Source organism: Pituophis catenifer, unplaced genomic scaffold, assembly GCF_029215685.1.
Source record: "Pituophis catenifer annectens isolate HBS135680 unplaced genomic scaffold, rPitCat1.0.hap2 SCAF_1, whole genome shotgun sequence".
In the NCBI taxonomy this organism is placed as follows: domain Eukaryota; kingdom Metazoa; phylum Chordata; class Lepidosauria; order Squamata; family Colubridae; genus Pituophis; species Pituophis catenifer.
This window is the reverse complement of record NW_027256881.1, coordinates 324658513-324680697: the sequence shown is the minus strand read 5'-3', so window position 1 is coordinate 324680697 and position 22185 is coordinate 324658513. Positions and strand designations below refer to the sequence as shown.

Below are 22185 nucleotides of genomic sequence, written 5' to 3'. Positions count from 1 at the left end.
TTTCTTATCTGCTCTCAATGGAAAGCCCATGAAAAACCTATTACAGAAATCCAGTTTTATTGAAATTATTAGGTGCCCGAATTTGGGTTTACAACTATGTCATTTTTTTTTATTTTCAGTGTTTGTGCATTATTTAAGTATCATGTTGTGATCCTGTTTTTCTTCCAAAAGCTCAAGGATAATGGCAGATGGTCATCTCTGAAAGTCCTATGAAATAGATTAGAGAGACAGCTGGGTAAGAGGAGAGAGTCCAAGATCATTCAGGGGCTACTGTGTCGCGTGATGAATAATGTGGCAATACTCAGAACAAAATGCTTGACAAAATGGCCCTTAAAAGCGGATTGTCAAATGCATTTCACAGATCATTATAGTCAAGCAATACCAGTTTTTCTATTTTGCTCTGTACAATTTTCTGGGTAAGTCTCCTGTTTCTTGTCTTTGGTCCTAATTGCACCATCTTTCCCCATGCTTGGGATTCTTTCCTTGTTATATTTGTCTTGTTTCTCCAACTCCTTCAACTAAATGAAGCTTTTAAAGATCTTCTTCTTCTGGATAGCTTTTTGTTGAACAAACATAGAGGGCTAAACTATGCAATATGGGGGGATATCTGTAAGTGGATCTTCAGGCTTTGACCATTACTGTATTATTTTAAAAAACAGATGTGAGGCTGAAATTTTATCAAGTGGTGCTGAATGGAAGGCATTTAACCTTCTCACTCTGCTAAATTACACATCCAAACTCTGAATTGTCTCCTTATCTGAGAAAGCATCCTGATAATATAAAGAATGGGTACTTAAGGTTGCAATCTAGACTTCAAAACCAGTTTCTTGATTTATAACTACTGAAACCAGCACCTCCAGATAAATTTTGCAGCTCAAATTTAATAGATCCAATCATAAATCAAGTAGTTCATTCCTTTGCTAATCTAATACTTATGGTAGTTACCATAGGAAGAAGGCAGGTGACAATATCAAAAATTGCATAAGATTTCAGACATATAATTAATACAGTGATTTCAAACACAGTTAAATGTTGTGAAATTTGATGATATGCTTGTCCTTATTCTGTATACAATTCTGTAACTGGAGGAATCTACCAGTTTAGCTCTGCTCTACTCTGTTTTAGCTCAAGTCTTGAATATTAAATAAATAAATACATCTTCCTGTGATGTGAGTGGAATAGTTTCAGGGTGGGTTCAGCATTTTAAAATCGCATCATATTTTCCTCCAGGTTCATTTTATGAGCTTCAAATTTAATCTCTCGTGGTGCATTTTATCCCTTCTGGGTTGGTTTGCAAGCGGTAATATAGAGACGAAGTAATATAGAAGCAATCTCTTAAACAATCTCTGTTGCGCTACTGGTGTCCAATAATTGGAGGTAGCTTGAATGGAAGAAAACAACTCGGAAAGATGATCTGATAGTTGCTTATAATTAAACCTGGTATTCAGTCTAAATGCATCTCTTCCCCTTTGTAGAACCCAGACTGAGAGCCAAATTATCCATGAACTGTTTTAATTAACATCTGCACTGTTCGGAAACAGAAAATGTATCACTCAGACAAGGACAGGGGCTTATTCATTTGCATATTGTATCTCTCTCTCTCTCTCTCATCTTTCTATACCTTTTGAATTGCTTAAATGGGGGGAAAACTAGGGTTTCAGCATGTCTTCTGACAACCTGTCATTAGTTCTGTCTCAGGAGAACGATGATCTAAGAAGTTGTTTGGTGGGAGTTGGGGTGCAGTGTGGGAGAGAAACAGCAGAGAAAGAATGGAAGATTTCAGTATATTAAGAACTACCAGTTTTCTTTTCCTGCCCATCTCACTTTCCCTTCAGTACAGCTAGTCCTTGGCTTACCGTGGTGGTGTAGTGGTTAGAATGCACTTCTGCTGACTGCCTGTTGTTCAAATCTCACCAGGCTCAAGGTTGACTCAGCCTTCCATCCAGGGTGGGTTCTAAATTTTTTTACTACCGGTTCTGTGGATGTGGCTTATTTTGTGGGCATGGCTTGATGATCATGTGACAATTCTTTAGGATTTAGCAGGGGTATTGGTCTACCAGGCTTTTAACTGCTTGCAGAGCTGTACCAGTCTACTCATTTTGTTTTTGGAGGCACTGATCTACCTATTTATTTTTGCAGGCACCGGTCTACTCATTTGTTTTCTTTTACCACTGATCAGCTGTAGGGTGGCCTTTTGAAGCCCTGTGGCAAGAGTTTAAACAGTTTTTTTCCCTCTAGCCAATAGCTGGGACCCAGGAGGCAGCAATAGATTGGGGGTGGGGCCAAATAAAAGGTAAGAATAATGCAGAGGGAGTGGGGGGACGGGGGGCAGGGGGGGCAGAACCGGTTCAGTGATGTCATATTGTCACTGCTACCGGCTCAGTCGAACCGGGCCGAACCGGGAGGAACCCACACTGCTTCCATCCTTCCGAGGTGGGTAAAATGAGGACCCAAATTGTTGGGGGCAATATGCTGACTCTGTAAACCACTTAGAGAGGGCTGTAAAGCACTATAGAAGTCTAAGTGCTATTGCTATTACCGTTGAAGTTACAATGGCACTGAAAAAAAGTGACTTATGACCGCTTTTCACACCTACAACCCTTGTGGCATCCCCAAGGTTATGTGATCAACATTCGGATGCTTAGCAACTGACATACTGTATTTATGATGGTTGCAATGTCTTGGGAGTCATGTGATCACTTTTGCGACCTTCTAATGAGCAAAGTCAATGGGGAAACCCTATTCGTTTAACAACCGTGTTAGTAATTTAACAACTGCGGTGATTCAATTATTAACTGTGCAAGAAAGGTTGCAAAATTTCCTTAGGAATGGAAATTTTGGGCTCACTTGTGGTCATAAATTGAGGACTACCTGTACTTACTGTTGGCTGGCTGGCTGGCTGGCTGGCTGGCCAGCTGGTGGGTGGGGAGGGGTAATGAGATGTAATGAGGCCTTACTAGGATCCTTTTGGTGGATGGGCTCATGGGAAATCTGGCACTTGGGCAAAGTGGAGAAAGTCTGTTGGCTACCTGAGCTGCTAAGAAAATCTGGCTGGATTAGTGACTGATGGGTTGTTTGTTTGATACTTTATCACTTTTTCCGGGTGTGCATTCTGTATTTCTGACAGATTTTCCTTTGGGATTGCAGCTTTCCATATTTCACTCTATGTAATTTCTGCAGACCTGATTGCTGTTAAAAAGAACAGAAGCTATATAAAGCAGAAAACTCCATCAGCATCAAAATTGCCTTAAAATCTTAAACCTTTTATTTTTTCTTTTACTGAGATGTATGTCAAGAGTCACATATTTCCTTTCCTTGTGTTACATGCTCTCATAAGGCAGTCTGGATGATAACTGCTCTACACTTAGGGCAAACCAATTCTAGAAACAACAAAAAAAAAGAGTATGTGTTTCAAACAGGAACTAGGTTTAAATTACTGGAAGTGCCCATGGAGAATAGTTATAAAATGATGCATAAAGGTAGCAGCTGCTTTACAGAGGAAATAATAAAAAGAGGAGATGAAAAGAAGGAAAGGGTCTTTATAATTCAGAGATGAGCCAACTTGGTCCAAGGTTGACCATTTAAGTGGGGCCAGCCAAATAGGTTAGATGGAGCATAAAACAAAACTGTATAATGGAGATTATTTTAATACTGCTACGTTTGTAGATAATATGCTCTATGAGGCATGATATATGTATTTTTATTGCCATTATGGCTGATCGAGGTGATATAAATTTCTTTCCCCCCAAATACATCTACCCTGTTTTCCCCAAAATAAGACATCCCCTGATAATAAGCCCAATCGGGCTTTTGAGCGCATGGCAATAAGGACAAGCGCTTATTTCAGGGTTCAAAAAAATATAAGACAGGGTCTTATTTTCAGGGAAACACGGTATTTGCTGTTGGGTTTTGCTGCTGCTGAGAGTACAGAGATTTTCAAAATCAGTCAAGACCAAAATCCATAGCATACAAGAACCTTCCTATGAATCATTTCAATTTTTTAATTGTTAACAATGCAAGTTAAACACCATTGTTTTCTTTGACAGCTTGACCTTTACAACTAGATAACTTTGTAAGTGGCAAGCAGCTGTTTAGCATGCAGTAAAAAAAAACAAACCACCTACATTTCTTTATGACTCTAATTTCTCTGACAGTGTGAGATTAACTATTTCCCTGCCTGTGGAGTTATGCTTCTTCTGAAAATCAGTATATTTTAAGCTATTTTGATGTACATAGCTGTACTAAATTCCCCTTAGAGTTAATTAAAGGCTTTTGTTAGACTTAGTTGGCAGCCTCTTACAGCTATCAGAATGTTAATCTACAGCTCATTTTCTCCTTCTGGATTTCTTTGGTGGATAGATAGAATACTACCATATGTCATGTTATCTCCTTCATCTTTAAAAATAGGATAGGATAGGATAACAGAGTTGGAAAGGACATTGGAAGTCTTCTAGTCCAAATCCCTGCTCAGGCAGGTAACCCTACACCATTTCAGACAAATGGTTATCCAATCTCTTCTTAAAAACTTCCAGTGTTGGAGCATTCAGTAATCTTCCATCACTCAAGAATACACAAATCTTGAGTGGACTTTGATCCATCCTTAAACCTGCTATTCATCAGAAGCTATTTTGCTTATCTCTATCATCTTCTCTGTATCTCCAATTCAAACACCACTCTTCCTGCTTATACTTTCACCAAGTTCAACTTCCTCTTCTCTAACATGAGAAACTCTATGTATTTGTTTTGTTCCTCACTATGTTCCCACTTTATCAGCTCCAGGCACATCTTATACGTCACAGGGATTACATGACAGGATAGCAAACTATATTTACCTGCTCCATTCGGTTGCATTTGTAATCATACTTTTGCAAGTGATAAAACATCATACGTAGGAGGAACAGAACTGAAAAAGAACTGAAAGAGGACATAAGGCCCCTTAATTAAATCAACAAGTTCATTGACACTTCTTTCCTGTAGCCCGGATATACTCCAGATGTTGCCATACTAGAAATGCCCAGAGTCACTTTGTAGGGAGATGTGCATCATGGAAATTTAATAAATAAATAAATAAATACATACATACATACATACATACATACATACATAAATAAATAAATAAATAAATAAATAAATAAATAAATAAATAAATAGCCAGCCAGCCAATATCCAGCTGCTGGAAGAACAATACTTCAAAAACTCTCAATCACAGCTAGTAGAAATGCAATTCCTTTTCCCACTTCCTTTCTGTATCAATGGGAGCACTCTGAAGTCTACTAGTAACAGTCTTTCCTAATCTAGGTACATTCTACAGGCAAATTTTAATTGTCTTAGCACTGATGGTATTGGCTGGAAGTTGGTCCCAATATCTGGAAGCCTTGTGAAGTGATCCAGAGAAGAAGCACACCCAAGTGAATGAATTCTACTTTATTGTAAGGTTACATTAACAGAATCTCACAAGCCTGTTAGAGTATATTCATGACCTGGAATAGGACATGGCAACTGGGTCAGCCAATGGGGACTGTTTGGATAGACATGGTAACAGGTCAACCAATGGGGACTGTTTGGAAACTGAAATGTAGTATTTGTTTATATGGGGCCATAAGAGACAGTTTGAAGTCTGGGCATGGCTTAGACTTGCTGAAATATATGTAAGAGTTGGTTTGGCCCCTAATGAGTGCCTCTGTACAATATATTAGCCTCTGTATCTCTCTACTCTGTAATGACTTGCTTCTATGAATACTGCTTCTGTGTTCCTGATATTGTATGCTGAATTCTCCTGTATGGTATTGTATATAAAAAAGTTTCTTATGTAATTTGAATCCTGCTGAAGTTCATTTAATTGTGTCTGATTGTGTGTGCTGCAACAAACTCTGACAAAGTTTGAAAGTACATTTCTCCTGTCCCCTTTAAAGCCCAACAAATGAGGGAAGGGGTTCCTTTTGAGTTGTTTGCCATGCCCCAATTCCTTTTGTGGACTAGGTACCTCTTATCCAATGGTTCTCATAGTTGTGACTTCCTCTTGTCTCCCAAGGTCATTCCTACATGCCATTATAGGTTCTGAGACTATGGAAGACTGATAAAGAAATGAGCTTCTTCTGAACCAGAGGTTTTCTTTCTTTACATTGGGTGTGAGTGTGTCTTCATAAATAGAGAGAATATTTCTGTAGCTCCAAGATAAATATGCAAGCAATTATATACGCAGATCTTCGTGTTCAAGCCAGGTCACTCCTTCATTCATTGCACAATTTGTTACCTTCTCCTCCCACTTTTATTCAAAAGGCCAGGATACATCCTGTAGATTTTGGAAGAGAGTCAAATGTTTTGCCATCACCGCTTACAGACAGTATTGCAAACTGTGATGGATTAATGACTTGATTTTCAAGAAGTCACAAACTGCAAGGAAGTTTACTGTAGTCAAAGTATACAACTGTGTACTTTAATGTTTATATAGTGCACTATCCAAGCTTCTTGAGAAATGGTTTCCAAAATTACAATTTGGCATAGCGCAATCAAAGTCTATGTGCATTTTCTCAGAAATAATATCAAAAGAATTCAAAGAAGAGCCTTGATAGTACAAGGGTTTAGTGCACCCTGTTATTAACACAGCTGCCTGCAATTTCTGCTGGTTCGAATCTCTCCAAGGCTCAAGGTTGACTCAGCCTTCCATCCTTTCTAAGGTAGGTGAAATGAGGACCCAGTTTGTGGGGGCAATAAGCTGACTTTGTATAAAATATACAAAAGAATGAAGGCTATTGCTTAAAGCATTGTAAGCCGCCCTGAGTCTCCGGAGAAGGGCGGCATATAAATCAAATTTAAAAAAAAAAAAAAAAAAAAGGCTTGGGTAAGTACGGTTAATCTCAAATTTATGAAAAGAAATCTGCCTTTCGAATCTTGAAAATAGAGGTTTTATTTTATAACAAAAATCCTTCTAAACCAGTGTTTCTCAAACTTGGGAACTTTAAGATGTGTAGACTTCAACTCCCAGAATTCCCCAGGCCACTATAATGTTCACACATCTTAAAGTTGCTAAGTTTGAAAAACATTGTTCTAAACTTTATATTCCTGAAAACAAATACGCCATTCAATGAGGGAACTTCTGTTTTACGTTTTGCCTTTACATTCTAACAGATTGTTAAAGTTTGATAAACATCAGTAAGTTTTTATTTTTTAAAAAAAAGCATTTTGTTTCTCCACATTTGTTGAGAAGGAAAATTTAGTTCCTTTTCACCGAGAAAAAAAAATGCTCTTTTGAGTTTTATTTTTCTATTTAGTAGGGGAAATATAGTATATTAGTATTATTTTATAGCAAGTGATATCAGGTATACACTTTAGTCAAAATCTCCTAATTCCCATGATAACAGAGCAAAGCCAAACAAATCTATCCAGAAGTAATTTTTCAGTCTACTGTAGGATTGTAATATCACTGGCCCCAGAGTTGCTAATCTTCTGGGATCATCTTTCTGGCACTTTTGTTTTTATTTATTAGATTCCCTCCCCCCACCCATATCTTTATTACTTTATATATAACTCAAGGTAATGGACATTCCTAATATGCTTTCTTATTATTATTTTCCCCACAACAACAATCCTATGACATGGATTGGGCTGAGAGAGAATGACTGGCCCAAAGCCACCCAGCTGGCTTTCATGCCTACGGCGGGACTAGAACTCCCAGTTTCCTGGTGATTGGCTCAAAGCCACCCAGCCAGTTTTCAGAATTAAGGCAGGATTATAACTCACAATCTGTTAGTTTCTAGGCCGGCACCTTAACTACTACACCAAACTGGTCCTCTTTTTTAAAGATAGTACTCTGAACCTTTTAAAAACAATTTTGAAGTGCTTTGTACTTTATGGAAAGATAGTTCTTAAACCAGCCACACCAATCTTGGGCTGGCAGAGAAGCCTGAGAAAAGAGGATCTGCTTTAATGAATAGCTAAGTGGTTCTGGGCTCAAGCGAGGTCTGAAGTATTCCTCAAGTATTTTTGAAGCACGCACAAATTTAACAGGAATAGTAATGTTGGCCCACCCAATGGGGTCATTATAGAAATTCCTTCCCCCTAAAGTACTCTTTATCTTCAAAGGAAGAAAGAGAACATTGGGCTTATTGAAAATAAATATGAGTTACTATCAATTATGTTATGTTGTACAGTGATGAAAGGCATAGACTGGATGCTGGAATGCACGTAGCCCTTGCTTACTGACCATTTGAAGTTATAAGGAAGCTAAAGGAAACTTATAGGCAGTCCTCAAAGTTATGGCAATTGCAACATCCATGTGGACACTTTGCAACCAATGGGCATTTGTAACAGAGTCCCACAGTCATGTAATTGCCTTTTACAACCTTCAAAGCTAGCTTATAACAAGCAGTCAATGTGGAAGCCATCAGGAAGTCACAAGTCATAGTCACATGACGCTGTGCTTAAGATTCTGTAATGATTTGCTTATCAACCACAGCAGTAGCTGAGTAGCTCAGTGATGTTCACTTAACAACTCTACTGCTTAGTGAAGGAGTTGTCAGTTCCAATTCTTGATTTTTATTTAACTTTTCTACTTTGATCTGTTGGTTTGTTACTATTACTCAAAGCTTGATCAAGTGCAATTAAGATTTGGATAGTGAACATTAGGGCAATAGGCTAAAGTGGAAAGTAAAAAAAAAAAGAATTCAGAAGATGGAAATAGCACACCATATCCAGACTGTTTCAAAGAAAATTAGATGGATGTCACCAGACATCAATCTTGATTTGAAGGAGATTTGATCTGGCTTCTCACCAGCCTTTAGGACTTAAAATGTCCCAAAATGGAATCCAAAATCTACTGATGTATCCTAATGCAAGGAAAAATTTAGATTGATACAGACATTCTAATAGATTTGTGAAGACAACTTTTTATTAGAAAAATGTTATTCCATTACCCCGCATAATGTTTACTTTTACACATTTGGCTCATTCCATGCCCTATGACTTGAATAAAGCAGAGATTTCTTTTTTTAAAACACACACACACACACACACACAATTTGTGTAAATTAACTCATCAATGCACACACACCTCTCTGCATCTATTTTGTAAATATCCTATACCAATAAATAACTTTTATCTGTATAATGTATTCTCATTAGACATGCCATTTGCATTTCTCCCCTCTCAATTAGGAGTTTAGATATACTGTTCACTTGATATAATACTTCATATATGTGATGAGTTGGCCTGCAGTTCATAAAATGCTTATGCTACAATAAATGGGTCAGTTGTTATGGGCCACAAATGCTGATTAGGTTTTGTCATTGCACTTACTGATGTTTTGATTGTGGTTTCATTAATATCATCAATTCTTTATGATTGTAGAAAAGAAGCCAATTCTGTATGTTAGCTTATATTTGATTTGATATGCAGGTGGTTTATGCATACTCTGGGCAAAACACACATAAACCCACAGCATTGACTTAATGACCCAGGGTAATTTGTCTTCCTCATTAAGAAAAACAGAGCTGATTGATCATTTGTTTAACTGTGGCTGTAATGCTCAACTCACGTATCTGGTAATAAATCCCACTGAATTGAATGGGCCTTATTTCTCAACTATTTAAATGCAGGGACAGATAACAGAAATGTGAAAATGAAAGGAATAGTGTAAAACTTTACTAGAGCTCTCAGGGATGTCTGCATGGTGTGATCATGAAGTAAGGATGGTAGTGAAGTTCCATCTGTTTTTTTTTTATGTCACGGATGTCATCTTCACTCTATGATCACATTCTACAAACACCTAAGTGCTATCATATCTGAGATGAAAAAATCCAAAAAGCTACTAGATAGCAGAGAAATACGGAAAAGTATCTTGGTTCCACCTAGTATTCATCTGGATGTCTGCAACCCAGTTAGTGTATCCCAAGGTTTATTTAAAAAAAAAAAAATCAAAGTGCTACTATAAGGGGCCATAGCTTTTTATGACAAAGGCCACCTTTGGCCTATATGGGGCACTTCCCCACCCCAAAAAAGGCTGGGTCAGGATTAAAAAAGGTTTGATTATTTTATTTCACCTATGTGCAATTAAAGAATAAATTAAATAAGTTGCTTAATTAATAAGTTAAGTATTGATTTCCCCCCTCTCTAGTAGATGTAAAAAATACAGTTCAGTGACAACTTTGCATCCTAGGTTTTCTGAGGTCCCAGGCCCATGCATGGTGTGGATCCTTAATTCTCTTTCTCTCTAGGAAATGTTGCACCACTCCTGGAGAGAAAGCAAAAGAGATAACCATGGTTTATGGTCAAACAAATCAAGATGTTTCTGCATCAGTGTGATTGAAGCTCTGTAGATGTGACATTCATAAAAAAAGATGAAGCTCTTATCGCATCATCTCAGCCACCATCTTGACTTTTTGGATCATTCCTGTGGACACTCTGCAGGTAGAGCTGGGAAAAATCCCAGCCTGAAATATTGTGAGCTTCCTTAAGCACTGCAACAAGATGGAGAAAGATAAAGCATTGCCACGATTGGTAAAAGTCAGCTCCTTCCAATCTGCTTCTTGAACCCATTGTTATTGTCTTGCAGTTAAGACTGGAAATATTTAGGATTGAGTGAATTTGGAGAGTCCTCTCAGGTCTACTTCCGATGAACGAGAACACAGCTTGAAATCATGGAAGCTGTAGCTGAGTGATGACCCCAGGAAATAAATTCATGCTACAATTCCAGTCGCAGTTCCATATTTTCCCTGAGGAGCCATGAGAAATGGGCACCTGAATGCCTTCTCTGAGTCTGTGCTCTATTGTCTGCAATTGTCCATCTGTTCCACAGGCATCTGCCTATTCTTTGGTTGTGTTTTTAAGGGTATCTGACAGCACAGTGTAGATCGCACTAGCCGAAGGATAGGAGGTCTCAGGATGACAAACGCCCAGGGATTCACAATGGAATTAACAGATAGAAACCGCATCACTAGAAGATCCCTTTTATCGTCTTCAATAAAGCTGTTCATAAAGGCATGGATCTGAAAAGACAAAACATTAAATCAAAACAGATGTTTAGTAATTGTCTAAAGTTAAAGGTTATGAGCCCTTTCTCATGCAATTCTTTTTGTAAATTAAATAAATATATAAAATTTATCATTTTAGCTACAAATCCAGTGGGATTAATTGCCAAGTATGTGATTTAGCATTACAGCTACAGTTAAGCAACAGAGGTGAATTAGATTAATCCAACTTTTCATATAATGTCCTTGTATTGTCATTGAAAAGCTCATGGCATAAGTAACCTTTGAATCACAACCTCTCTGAATCATATTATCAACAGTCCCCCACCTAGAGATGTCCACACAATTCTTCTCCTTACCACTTCCATCCTGGAAATTATGACAACTTCAGTCCCACTCATCCTGATGATACTAAATATAGTAATTTTTCCTGATTTAGCACTCTCAGTTCTCCCAATTTCCTAGTCAACAACTGACCAAGTACAGAAAAGCTGCATATTACCAATGTCTGTGTGATATCTGGATTGTAACTAATTGGCATATTGGAAGAATGAGAGTAAAGGTTAAAAGGAAGAGAAAATGGAAGCTATAGTCAGGGAAAAGGAAGCTGAATCAGAAAAGAAAAAGAAAAAGAAAAAGAAAGAAAGAAAGAAAGAAAGAAAGAAAAATAAATATAAATAAAGGAAGGAAGGAAGGAAGGCAGAAAAGAAAGAATCCATTACACCAACCCAGATGTCATTTTACTTTATCTAAGCCTAATCTTTGAACATTTCCTCTGTTGGCTGGCCGCAACCTTTTAGTAACCTTTATATTATAATCCAAGTCAAGACTCACTGCTACTTCCATAATCATTAGAAAGTATTTCCTGCATTAATGACTAGCAAAGTAGCATCATGCAGGGTAGGCCTCTTAGCTTAGCTGTGTACATACAGGTATCGGTTTGAAGTTCAAAAGCAGATCTCAGCATGTCCTGGGCTAATTACATTATATCTGCCAGCTTCCTTACAGGTTCTGCTTATCTCCTGCCCAAGGCAAGTTTTCACAATTCTCACTAGGCAGATAAATCCTAAAAGTATGCATGCGTATGATGCCGTTCTCTCCTTGCTTTCCCTTAGTCAGTTGGGGGAATGGAATATTTTAATTAGAGTTGCTGACTCCTATATAAGAAAAGGAAGAGAACATTTGTAGCTCAGGGTTGAACTGTTGGGCCCTTGGTGCTCACTGAGCTTGGCTGTTTTCTTGCAGACATTTCATTACCATTACTGGGTAACATCATCAGTGCTAGAAGGGAGTGTGGTTTGCCCTCATTTTATAAACTACCGTACTGGTAGTGCCTTTTCCTTTCAATGTTGATGGTAGTGTTCTTGATGGCTCCTTGATTAGGCTGTTTACAGTGAACTTGTTTGTCTACATTAGTAGTTCCTTGATTAGGGTATTGTTGACTACTTGATTGTTGTGTACTGTTAATCTTAGTGTTACTCTCTACTCATCTCAGTGTTGGTTGCTAGTAAGGAAGTGTTATGGTCTTTTCCTTTTCCTTTTGACTTTGCGATTGTCTCTCGAGTGGTATGTAGATGTTGTCAATCTGTATGTGTCTGCTGATGGTTAATTTGGGTGGGTGCTAGGTTTCCAGAAATTATCTAGGGTTTCTGGACTTGCCTTGGTCAGTTTCCCAGTTCAAGTCTGTCCATGAGTTTTGGAATTAAGGAGTTTTTCATCATATCCTCGGACTGCAAATAAGGAAGTTCTTATTTGAATTATCACTCCAAAAATGGTCACTTTTTTGCGTGCGTACATGTACTTATTTGTATTTATTATCACATTTATAGATTCACTCATTTTACAGAGAGAGAGGAGAGAGGAGGGCATCTTTCAGGACTATGCATTCACATCTCCTTCCTATTGTACCTGGCCATATTTACACCACATCTACAATATGATTATTCTGAAAGATATGGAGAACTCCTCCTGATATCCCATGCTGAGTTGTCATCCTGGCTTAGTATGGTAAAAATTCTTGTCCAGAAAAAGGTCATGAAAGAATGATTCTGAAAATCTCACCCCCTTTCTATTAGCTAAGAAAACTAAATGGAATTCCCCTGTCCAAAAGCAATATGTCTCTAAATAAATGATGCTGGCAGGAAACAGCTAAGAAATACAGCTGTTCCCCTGACCAGACTAAAAAGACCTGGCCCATGAACACAGACTGCATAGGAGTGAGTGAGAAAATCTGGGTCTTGCAAACACTAGATAATTTTTGTCCTCACTATCTACCCAAAACAGAATCTCACCTCCAATTTAATGCTTGCCGGAACTTTTTGGACTGCCATAGGTTGAATAGTTTCTCTTTCACCTGCACCATCTCTCCCCAACACCCCCACCCCGACCCAACAAGGTTCTATGTGTTTGCAGAACGATTAGGAGCAATGAATGCAACTGGACTGGTCACTAAAACTCTTAGAATGACACTGATTATGTCTTCATAAGTGTTCACCACTGACTGCCCAAAATGTAGTGATGCTAGAGTTTTGATGGCTTCAAAAAAAGTCTAAACAAATGCACAAAAGCTATCTGCTATAATGGAGCCTGAGGGATTAGAGACAATACTGTATAATTCTTAGAGAAGTGTTCCTTAGGACAGGATTTCTCAACTATGGCAATTTTAAGATGTATGAACTTCAACTCCCAGAATTCGTCAGCCAGCATGAATTCCACAAGTATTAAAGTTGTCAAGGTTGGGAAACACTGTCTTAGGGTCTAGAAGGCTAGAAACGGAGATGCTGTGAGTTCTAGTCTCGCCTTGGTTATGACACCAGCCGAGTGACCTTGGGCCTGTCACTTTCTCTCAGCCCTAGGAAGGAAACAATGGCAAACTACTCCTGAAAAGCCTTGTCAACAAAATTGCAGGGATTTATCCAGGCAGTCTCTGAGAATTAGACCCCATTAAACGGGGGGAGGGGGGAGAACACAACAGACTGATACCCCAAAGATTAAAATAAAACCAGATTTGCTCTGTACTTGAATAAAATATTAGCTCTTTGCAAACTAGGTAAAATTTAATCTGAATGTTCAGTGTGACTGGGCAAATTGATCGGATTTAATTCAGACTCCTGAATCAATTCAAAATATATCTTTTCCAAAGATTTATTCTGAAATAATGCAGAATGCACAAATATTCAAATATATCAATGATTCAGGCACATTTAGTTTAATTTAATGGCTTGAATCAATTTTCCAATACAGTATATTACTTTGATTCAGAGATTCAACTGCATTGTCTTCTAATGATATTTCCTAATAGAATATTCACAGAGCCCTATAAAATAACAATAAAGATATCTGGTCTGTAACAAATTGAATATCACAACTGCTTTTAAAGGATAATATAATTTTTCCCATAACAAATTCCGGTAAGATCAACGATTTTACTTTCAAATTAGATTTTATAGGATCTAATTTAAATGATATACACTTACACAGTGTATGTTCATCATTGCACATGGTACTGCTGGCTTCTGAAATTAGAGAGGCCAGGAATTTTTACATTGTACATTTTTACAAGTACTGCAAACTTTTTTCATTTCCTTGTTAACAAGTGAATTAAGATTCTCAGGATGTGAAATTCAGTCATTTTTCTTTGCATACATGACAGATTCACTTACTCCTGAAAGTAACATAACTTGGAAACTTCTCAGGTATCCTGTCCCTATTTTCTTAATATTCTTAAAAACTGTTCCTAATCATGTTATACAAGTAAATCAAAACCATGTAATGAAATGGATACGGATGCTCAAAACTGGGGAATAGTTGTTTTCCAGCAATCGGTTATACTATTTGATACACCAGCTGTTCCTTCTCAGGCTCTGACTAAGCTGGATGGGAAAAAGTCAGTGCAACGTAGTTTGAAAATATTTAAATGTTTAAACTAAAAACGATTAGTTAGAAGATGTTGGCTAATTCTGTTGACGTTCTTGGGAAGGGATGTTTTTTCATCTCATTGCTTTGTTCTCAATGTGCCCTCCTCACAGAGGGAAAAACAGCTTAGTAGATGGGCAGTTTTGGAGGATCATGGTTGGCATTAGATACCCTTTTCTCCGCTTGCTTACCATCTCATCCAATAGTTTTACATTTCTTTTACATTTAAAAACTTAGTTAAATGTACATTTCATTTAAAGCATATTTTGTCTTGAATTCATCCTGGATTGCAAAAATGAATGATCAGTTGAAAGATAAACCTGGATTACAGAATGCTTAGTTGACCCAAACAACAGCCTGAATCTGAAATGGAGATGGTCTTTTAACTTTGATAGTCCCAAAGATGCTTTTTTTCAAGAGGCAACTGGACTTTCTGGTTTTTCTCTGAAGACGTTTCGCTTCTCATCCAAGAAGCTTCTTCAGCTCTGAAGAAGAAGAGCTGAAAGTCCAGTTGCCTCTTGAAAAAAGTACATTTGGGATAACCATGACCTGGATGACTGAGAATATCCATAATCCTTTAACTTGACAGATAACACTCTGAATGACATCATGGGAAAAAGGTACAATAAAATGTATAAATGTATAGTCTGTGATTCTTAACTTTCGGGCCAAAATTTATATATATTTTTAAATGTTTTAATATTTGTATTCTATGTTTTTTTTATCTTGGCTGTACACCGCCCTGAGTCCTCAGGGAGAAGGGCGGTATATAAATTGGAAAAAAATAAAAATAAATAAATAAATAAATAAATAAATAAATAAATAAATAAATAAATAAATAAATAAATAAAAATGGAAGAGGTTCAAATCAGCAGTGGCCCAGGAGTCAGCTTCTTTGTGGCCTACAGTGTCCCCAGTGTCATGTTGCTGAAATTTGGCAACATGTTGAGAATAGTTTGTTTTTTTTTAAATTTGATTTATATGCCACCCTTCTCCGGAGACTCAGGGCGGCTTACAATGCATTAAGCAATAGCCTTCATACTTTTGTATATTTTATACAAAGTCAGCTTATTGCCCCCACAAACTGGGTCCTCAATTTACCTACCTTAGAAAGGATGGAAGGCTGAGTCAACCTTGAGCCTGGTGAGATTCGAACTTACTTTAATTGCAGACAGCTGGTGTTAAATTACAGTGCTTTTAGTCTGCAGAGCTATCCAGAGCTATCTGGATCAATAGTTAAGACTTTTCTTTAAAAAAAAAAGCCGTTTCATATTTAAAACCTTGTCAATGCTCCTTAAAAAAGAAGGACTGATCAAATTCAGTCTCCTTCATTTCATCACTACTACAACCTTTGTGGCCTTTGAATAACAAAATATAGTAAAATAAAACCCCAAACCAAGCAATCCTCTCTCACTGTGTGCTTTGCACCTATAAAACAATTTCCTGCACCAATCCACTCTCTGCTGGGCCAGACTAAAACTTCCATCATCTTGGTCTTTGACAGTGCAGGTAGTCCTCAACTTATGACCACAACTGAGTCCAAAATTTATGTTGCTAAGTGAGAAATTTGTTACTTGTGTTTTGCCCCATTTTACGACTTTTCTTGCCACATTTCTTAAGTGAATCACTGCAGTTGTTAAATTAGTGACCATTACTTACTGTTGTAAGTAAAGGACTATCTGTAGTTTAAATAAGACCCCAGAATTGTATTGGTTAAGTTCAATAAGCTGTGCTCTAAGCTGTGACTTTTTAAAAAGTTGTGGTTAGTTTAAGAACCACAATAGCTTAGTTTATACATCACATACCTCACTACAAAAGCAAACAAGCGAGACCAGTACTTCTGTACCCTGACACCTATCTCTTCTGAGAATCAGTTTCACTGTTATCAGTTCTGGATGCACGACAAGCCCTTTCTTGGCTGACTGAATGTGTAAGTCTATCACACAGCAGTGACGTGCAGTTCTGTAAACATAGCCACATCATCCAGCAGAGGAAAGGAAGGTCATACAGTAACGTCACAGTATATCTTGACTCAACATTATTTGCTTCTTTTTATATCTGTGGCCGTCTAATAAAAATCATGTTAAAAATTCTGCTTGCTGTGCGGTTTGCAGATCTTTGGGAACATTTTGGTATTATTTAGCTTTAACGTGTCCTCCAATAAAACTTAAACAGTAAAATTACAATGCTTGTTGCATATTTATTTGAAAAAAGGTCCCATTAAATTCAGAGAATCATATAAAATTCATTGTAAGAGTCATTAAAATGCTTTATTTCCATTGGATTTTTGGATGGTTTGCTTGTTGCTAGCATCTTAAGCACCTGAAACAAGCCAGACAATTGGATCTGGTGTGTGTGTAAGAGAGAGGGAGGGGGGGGGAGGAAGAGGGGGAGAGAGAGGGAGGAGAGATTGTCCATTTTTGCTTTCATTGGAAAGACCAGAAAGTAAAACTGGGATCTTTTGCATGTGAAATAGGTGTTTTATACTGAATGATGGGTGTCTTTCTCAGTTATCCCACCTCCCTGTTTGTCTTGGCAACATTACACACAATTTGTCCCTTCTATCCCCATTTTATAGTGATTTTTAAAAATCCTGTTTTAAGAACCTTTAAATCAAATGAAACTTTAGGTCAGCTCTTGCTAATCTGGTATTGTTCAGAAATCTGATAACACCTTCTATCGTCACTAGCCAACATAGGCAATCACTATAGTGACAAAGAGGTAGAGAGATTCCTTTGAGTTGTGGCCAGCTCCTGGTGATTTCATTAATATGTAGTCTTTTTAGCAACTATATGGATAGGATTTGCTTTTTCTTCTGAGAGGTTTTAATTCTCAGTCTATAGCTCTGTTGTTTCCTGGTAGTTTCTCATCCAAGTACTAGTTGATCTTTGCTGTTTGGATTTTTCAGATCAATGAAGATTAGGCAGGTGTTATTACTTGGCTGGATTGTAATTGTAATCCAATTTTTATGGAGGTCATTGAATAGGGAAAGAAAAGTTGCCTAAGCAATGATTATCATTACCACTTAAGAAGGATTATTTTGTTCATCATGTTGAACAATTCTTGCAAGAAATATTGCGCATACTCAACAAAGTGGTTTTCCCCACTTTATAGATAATAGTTGGAGGATATGACAGTTGCAGGATGTCTTGTTTTTGTAAAACAACGGTATCTCGTTGCTGACAACTAAGATCTAACTGCACACCAACGCTTTCTGATCAATATTCTAGAAACTAGCTTGTCTACCAACTGCAAATATAGGAGGAACAGCTGCAAGAAACTTCTGCATTTCAAATGCCTCTGTTGCCTCTTCACAATTAGTCATGTTCACCTGAAAAGGAGTTTGGAGATGGTCTTGAATATGCAACAATTGTTGTGAAAACAAGTTAGCTGACGAAAACAGGAAGGTATGAGAAAGAAATTAGAGTGTTTTCTGCTTTGGCTCTCTTTGGTATAAGAGGGAGGGAAGAAGAAATGCTGTCAAATTTTATCCCTTATCAAATCAAGCTAGTATTTCTTGTAGCGTTTGTTTCCTTACCTGATCTACCTTGAAGGGTTGATATTCCCTCTAGGAGTATCTGCTATGGTGGTCACTAGCATCAAAATGGTACCGTAATTGCACCTAGGCAATCAAAGACCCATTATTACAAATTTTCAATTTGCGTGCCCCTTTTTAACACATATTGCTTGCACACAGAAAGGTGCAGGGCTTCAATCATCCACTTCTATCCACAATTTTGAAGCCAGTGACATGAAAATCTTTGCACTTGCACACATTGTGCCACAAACTAGTTACCACATTTTAATCAGGCAAACACAGCCTTTCTGCAGTTTATGATTCAGCATGCCAGGTGTACTCAGAAAATTGAGTTAACTACTGAAATCATTATTCCCTTAACCATGGGTAACCATGTCATGCAAACATAGCCTAAGATCATTTACTATATATTTAGTTCATTAACAGGAGCATCCATTCAATCTCCTGTCCCCTTTGCATTATTCCATCAGAATCTGCATGGCCTAAGTCACATCTCTAACATCTACGTCTGAGGTTTCAGTTCAGGATTGGTTCTGCATATCTTGGCTACCCAAGAACCTTGTAAAATGCCCTACTATGAGCAGGCTTTTTAGCCCCCCAATATATAATTTAACCTGTGCTGCGGGTGTGTTGATGACAGCTCTCATCACCCTGGCATATTCTGGTCATGGGGATTTCCATCATACCTGGTCAGGATGATCACTGGATATGTTGATAAAGGGATGAGTGTCATTGATATGCAGCACATTCAGAAGAGGATATCACCAGATAAGTAAAAGCTCTCTTGTGACTCAAATATTGGTTGGGTTGAAATGAAATAGCCCTTGCTTGCTCTTGGTCAGACTCAAACCTCTTCTCCATCACCTGCCTGCCTGCTTGCTTAAGCAGGCCAATTTTACATTGGGGTGACTTTCTCTTTAAAAATGTTCTATTTGAGAGCTATGGTCTCTCCTACAGGGTGACTCAGTGTTCAACTATTGGTGATTTTAAAAAGATGGGAGTCTTGTTTGAGTTGGCCTTGCAGCAGCACTAGGCTGCACTTCCCTTGATTCAGAAATTAATTAGCGTTGGGCATCCTATTTCTTGGATGGGAGACCATCAGCAAGAGTCTTCACTGGGAAGTTGAAAATTTTTCCCAGAGGAGGCAACAGTGCACCACTTCTGCAATGCTGCCCTGACCATGGCATGGATGATCCCCCATACAGCAGCCATCAGGGGCTGAGCTCATTCACAGGGCTTCTTTCCTTGGTTCATTATATGAAGCCCAAACAAAAAACCAAATTTAAGTCTGTGTGTGTATGTCTCCTTTTCATCCACCCAGCAGTCTTCAGTTGTGCCCGATTACAGATCCAACCATCCTTGCCAGGACGGTTAAAGGGAATGTAGCCCAGGGTACCCCAAGAGCATCAGATAGGGAAAAGTTGCTGTACCCTTCCCCCCGCCCCACTGCTTTTCGGCACAACTTATTGAAGCCAAAGGCCAGGCCACCGCTTCAAGCTCCAGATTTGCTCGAACTGGGCAGGGACTCACCGTAAAAGGCAGGGAGCAGACAGCGAAGATGATGGTCATGATGGACAGCAGGATGAGGTGATCCAGCTCCTCGGACATGGAGAAGGGTATCCGGGCGCCCTGCGCGCGCTCCCTGCGAGACTCCGGCTGGCGGCAGGTTCCCAGCGTGGGGCCGCAACAGGCGGCGGGCAGGCGGGAGTGCGCGCGCCTCAGGTACATGCGGCACAGGCTGACCATGACCACCAGGTTGCCCAGCAGGACGGCCAGGATGAGCAGCAGCAGCACCGAAGCGTAGAGCAGCGCGAAGGTTCTGCCGTTCGAGTGCATCTCGATGAAGCACCACGTGCCCGGCCAGTACTCCTTGTAGTTGCCGAAGCCCATCAGCGGCAGGGCGCAGAAGGCGGCGGCCAGGCCGTAGAGGGCGGGCAGGGCTCCCAGCAGCAGCGCTAGGGGCCGCCCGCTCAGCAGCCGCTCGTAGAGGTACGGCGCGGCCATGGCCAGGCTGCGCTCCAGCGCCATGGCGCCCAGGCAGCTCATGGTGGCCAGGCTGAAGAAACTCATGGAGAAGGCGAAGTAGTGGCAGACGCGCTTGCCCACCTCTTCCAGCCGGCGTTGTCGCCCGTAGGCCGCCAGCACCACCGGGCTGAGCAGGCAAGTGCCCAGCAGGTCGGTCAACACCAGCACCATCAGCAGCACGTGGAAAGGCGCCAAACGCTCCCGCCGCGCCAGCCGACGGCGCCGCGCCAGCAACAGCAGCACCAGCGCCGTCAGGTTGCCGAGCACGCCGGCCGTGAACATGACCGCCGAGACGGCCGGGCCCTCGCCTAAGACCGACGGAGCCGACGCCTTCGGTCCTTTGTTGTCTAACAGCGAGGTCGGCCGCGTGCTTCCACGGCCCGCCTCGTCCATCATCGCGGTGAACTGACGGAGCGGCCGCTCCTCAGTGGAAAGGGAAAGGAGCTCGGCGGGCGGGCGGGCGGGCGGGCGAAGATTAAGTACCACTTTCTGCCGCCCCCCACCGACCCGCCCGCCCCCGATATCGCTGCCAGACTCTGGACGAGCCGGGGTTGCCCTTGCGGCTTCCCCGGGAGCCGCTGCTCTCCTGAAAGCGCCACGTGAGAGCGGCGGTGGCGGCGGGGGGGGGGGGGTATTCCCAGCGCCGAGAGGGCGGCGTCTGCTCTCACTTCTGCTACTTCTGAATGAGGGAACTTTCTCACGTTCTCTTCTTCAGAATGAAAGTTCGGCAGTGGAACCATCCCATACCTTACACCGAAACTTATTTTGCCTCCCCTTCAAAATATCCCCCCCCCGCGCGCGCATTGGTGGCACAGTTGCATAGAAACGCAAGTTTGAATTCATTCGTTTTTTTCCATGATGGAGATAAATTTGATTTCTCTGGCACCATATGAACCAAGAAGAGCTCCATACGTAGATCAGGGGTCTCCTCTGCTTGTTTGCCACCTCTTCTTTTCCAAAAAAGACAATGGGTGTGAATTGGTGTGAATCCTAACCCTTTGCACAGGATCACCAGGAATGTAGCAAATAAATTTGAGGAGCCTGGATAGCTCACAGACAGAGCATTGTAATTTAACACCAGCTGTCTGCAATTAAAGTAAGATCGAATCTCGCCAGGCTCAAGGTTGACTCAGCCTTCCATCCTTTCTAAGGTAGATAAATTGAGGACCCAGTTTGTGGGGGCAATAAGCTGACTTTGTATAAATATACAAAAGTATGAAGGCTATTGCTTAATGCATTGTAAGCCACCCTGAGTCTCCGGAGAAGGGCGGCATATAAATCAATTTTTTTAAAAAAAAATTGTAATGTAATCCAGAACAGGGTACCTCTGTGAGTGTTTAGAAAATCGCACCTCTATGACCTGTAGAATGGGGACCTACATGTGAACAGCATTTTCAGAGAAGCCTGTATATCACAGGTCAAGTAGGATAGATCGAATTGACTAACCAGAGGCAGCTGCAGAGTACTGTATGAGCAAAAAAGTAAGACGGCAGCTCTAATAATTAAAATACCTTACACATAAAACAGGCAGAGTTTCAATGACTTAGTCATGAATGGCCTGCTGATTTATTTATTTTTTAATTGTGCCCTGTGACACCTCTGTGACCAAATATGATTCCTGAGCTCTGGTTGGCACTGGTGCTAGGGACGTGGGCAAGAGAACATCCCAGATTTCCTCCCTCTCCCCGTTTTCTTCATTCTCCATACATGTTTGGGGAAGGAGAATTGATGTGTGCTTATTA

General features: G+C 39.9%; 1 protein-coding gene across 1 annotated transcript; it reads right to left on the bottom strand.

Moving 5' to 3' along the window:
- Positions 1 to 8917: 8917 nt before the first annotated feature.
- PTGER2 (prostaglandin E receptor 2) lies at positions 8918 to 20839 on the bottom strand. The gene is made up of 2 exons (XM_070931674.1): positions 19949 to 20839; positions 8918 to 10983 (listed from the first exon to the last, which is right to left on the bottom strand). Exons 1-2 carry the CDS (start codon positions 20837 to 20839, stop codon positions 10762 to 10764), a joined length of 1113 nt encoding a protein of 370 aa, XP_070787775.1. The 3' UTR covers positions 8918 to 10761.
- Between the last annotated feature and the right edge of the window lie 1346 nt (positions 20840 to 22185).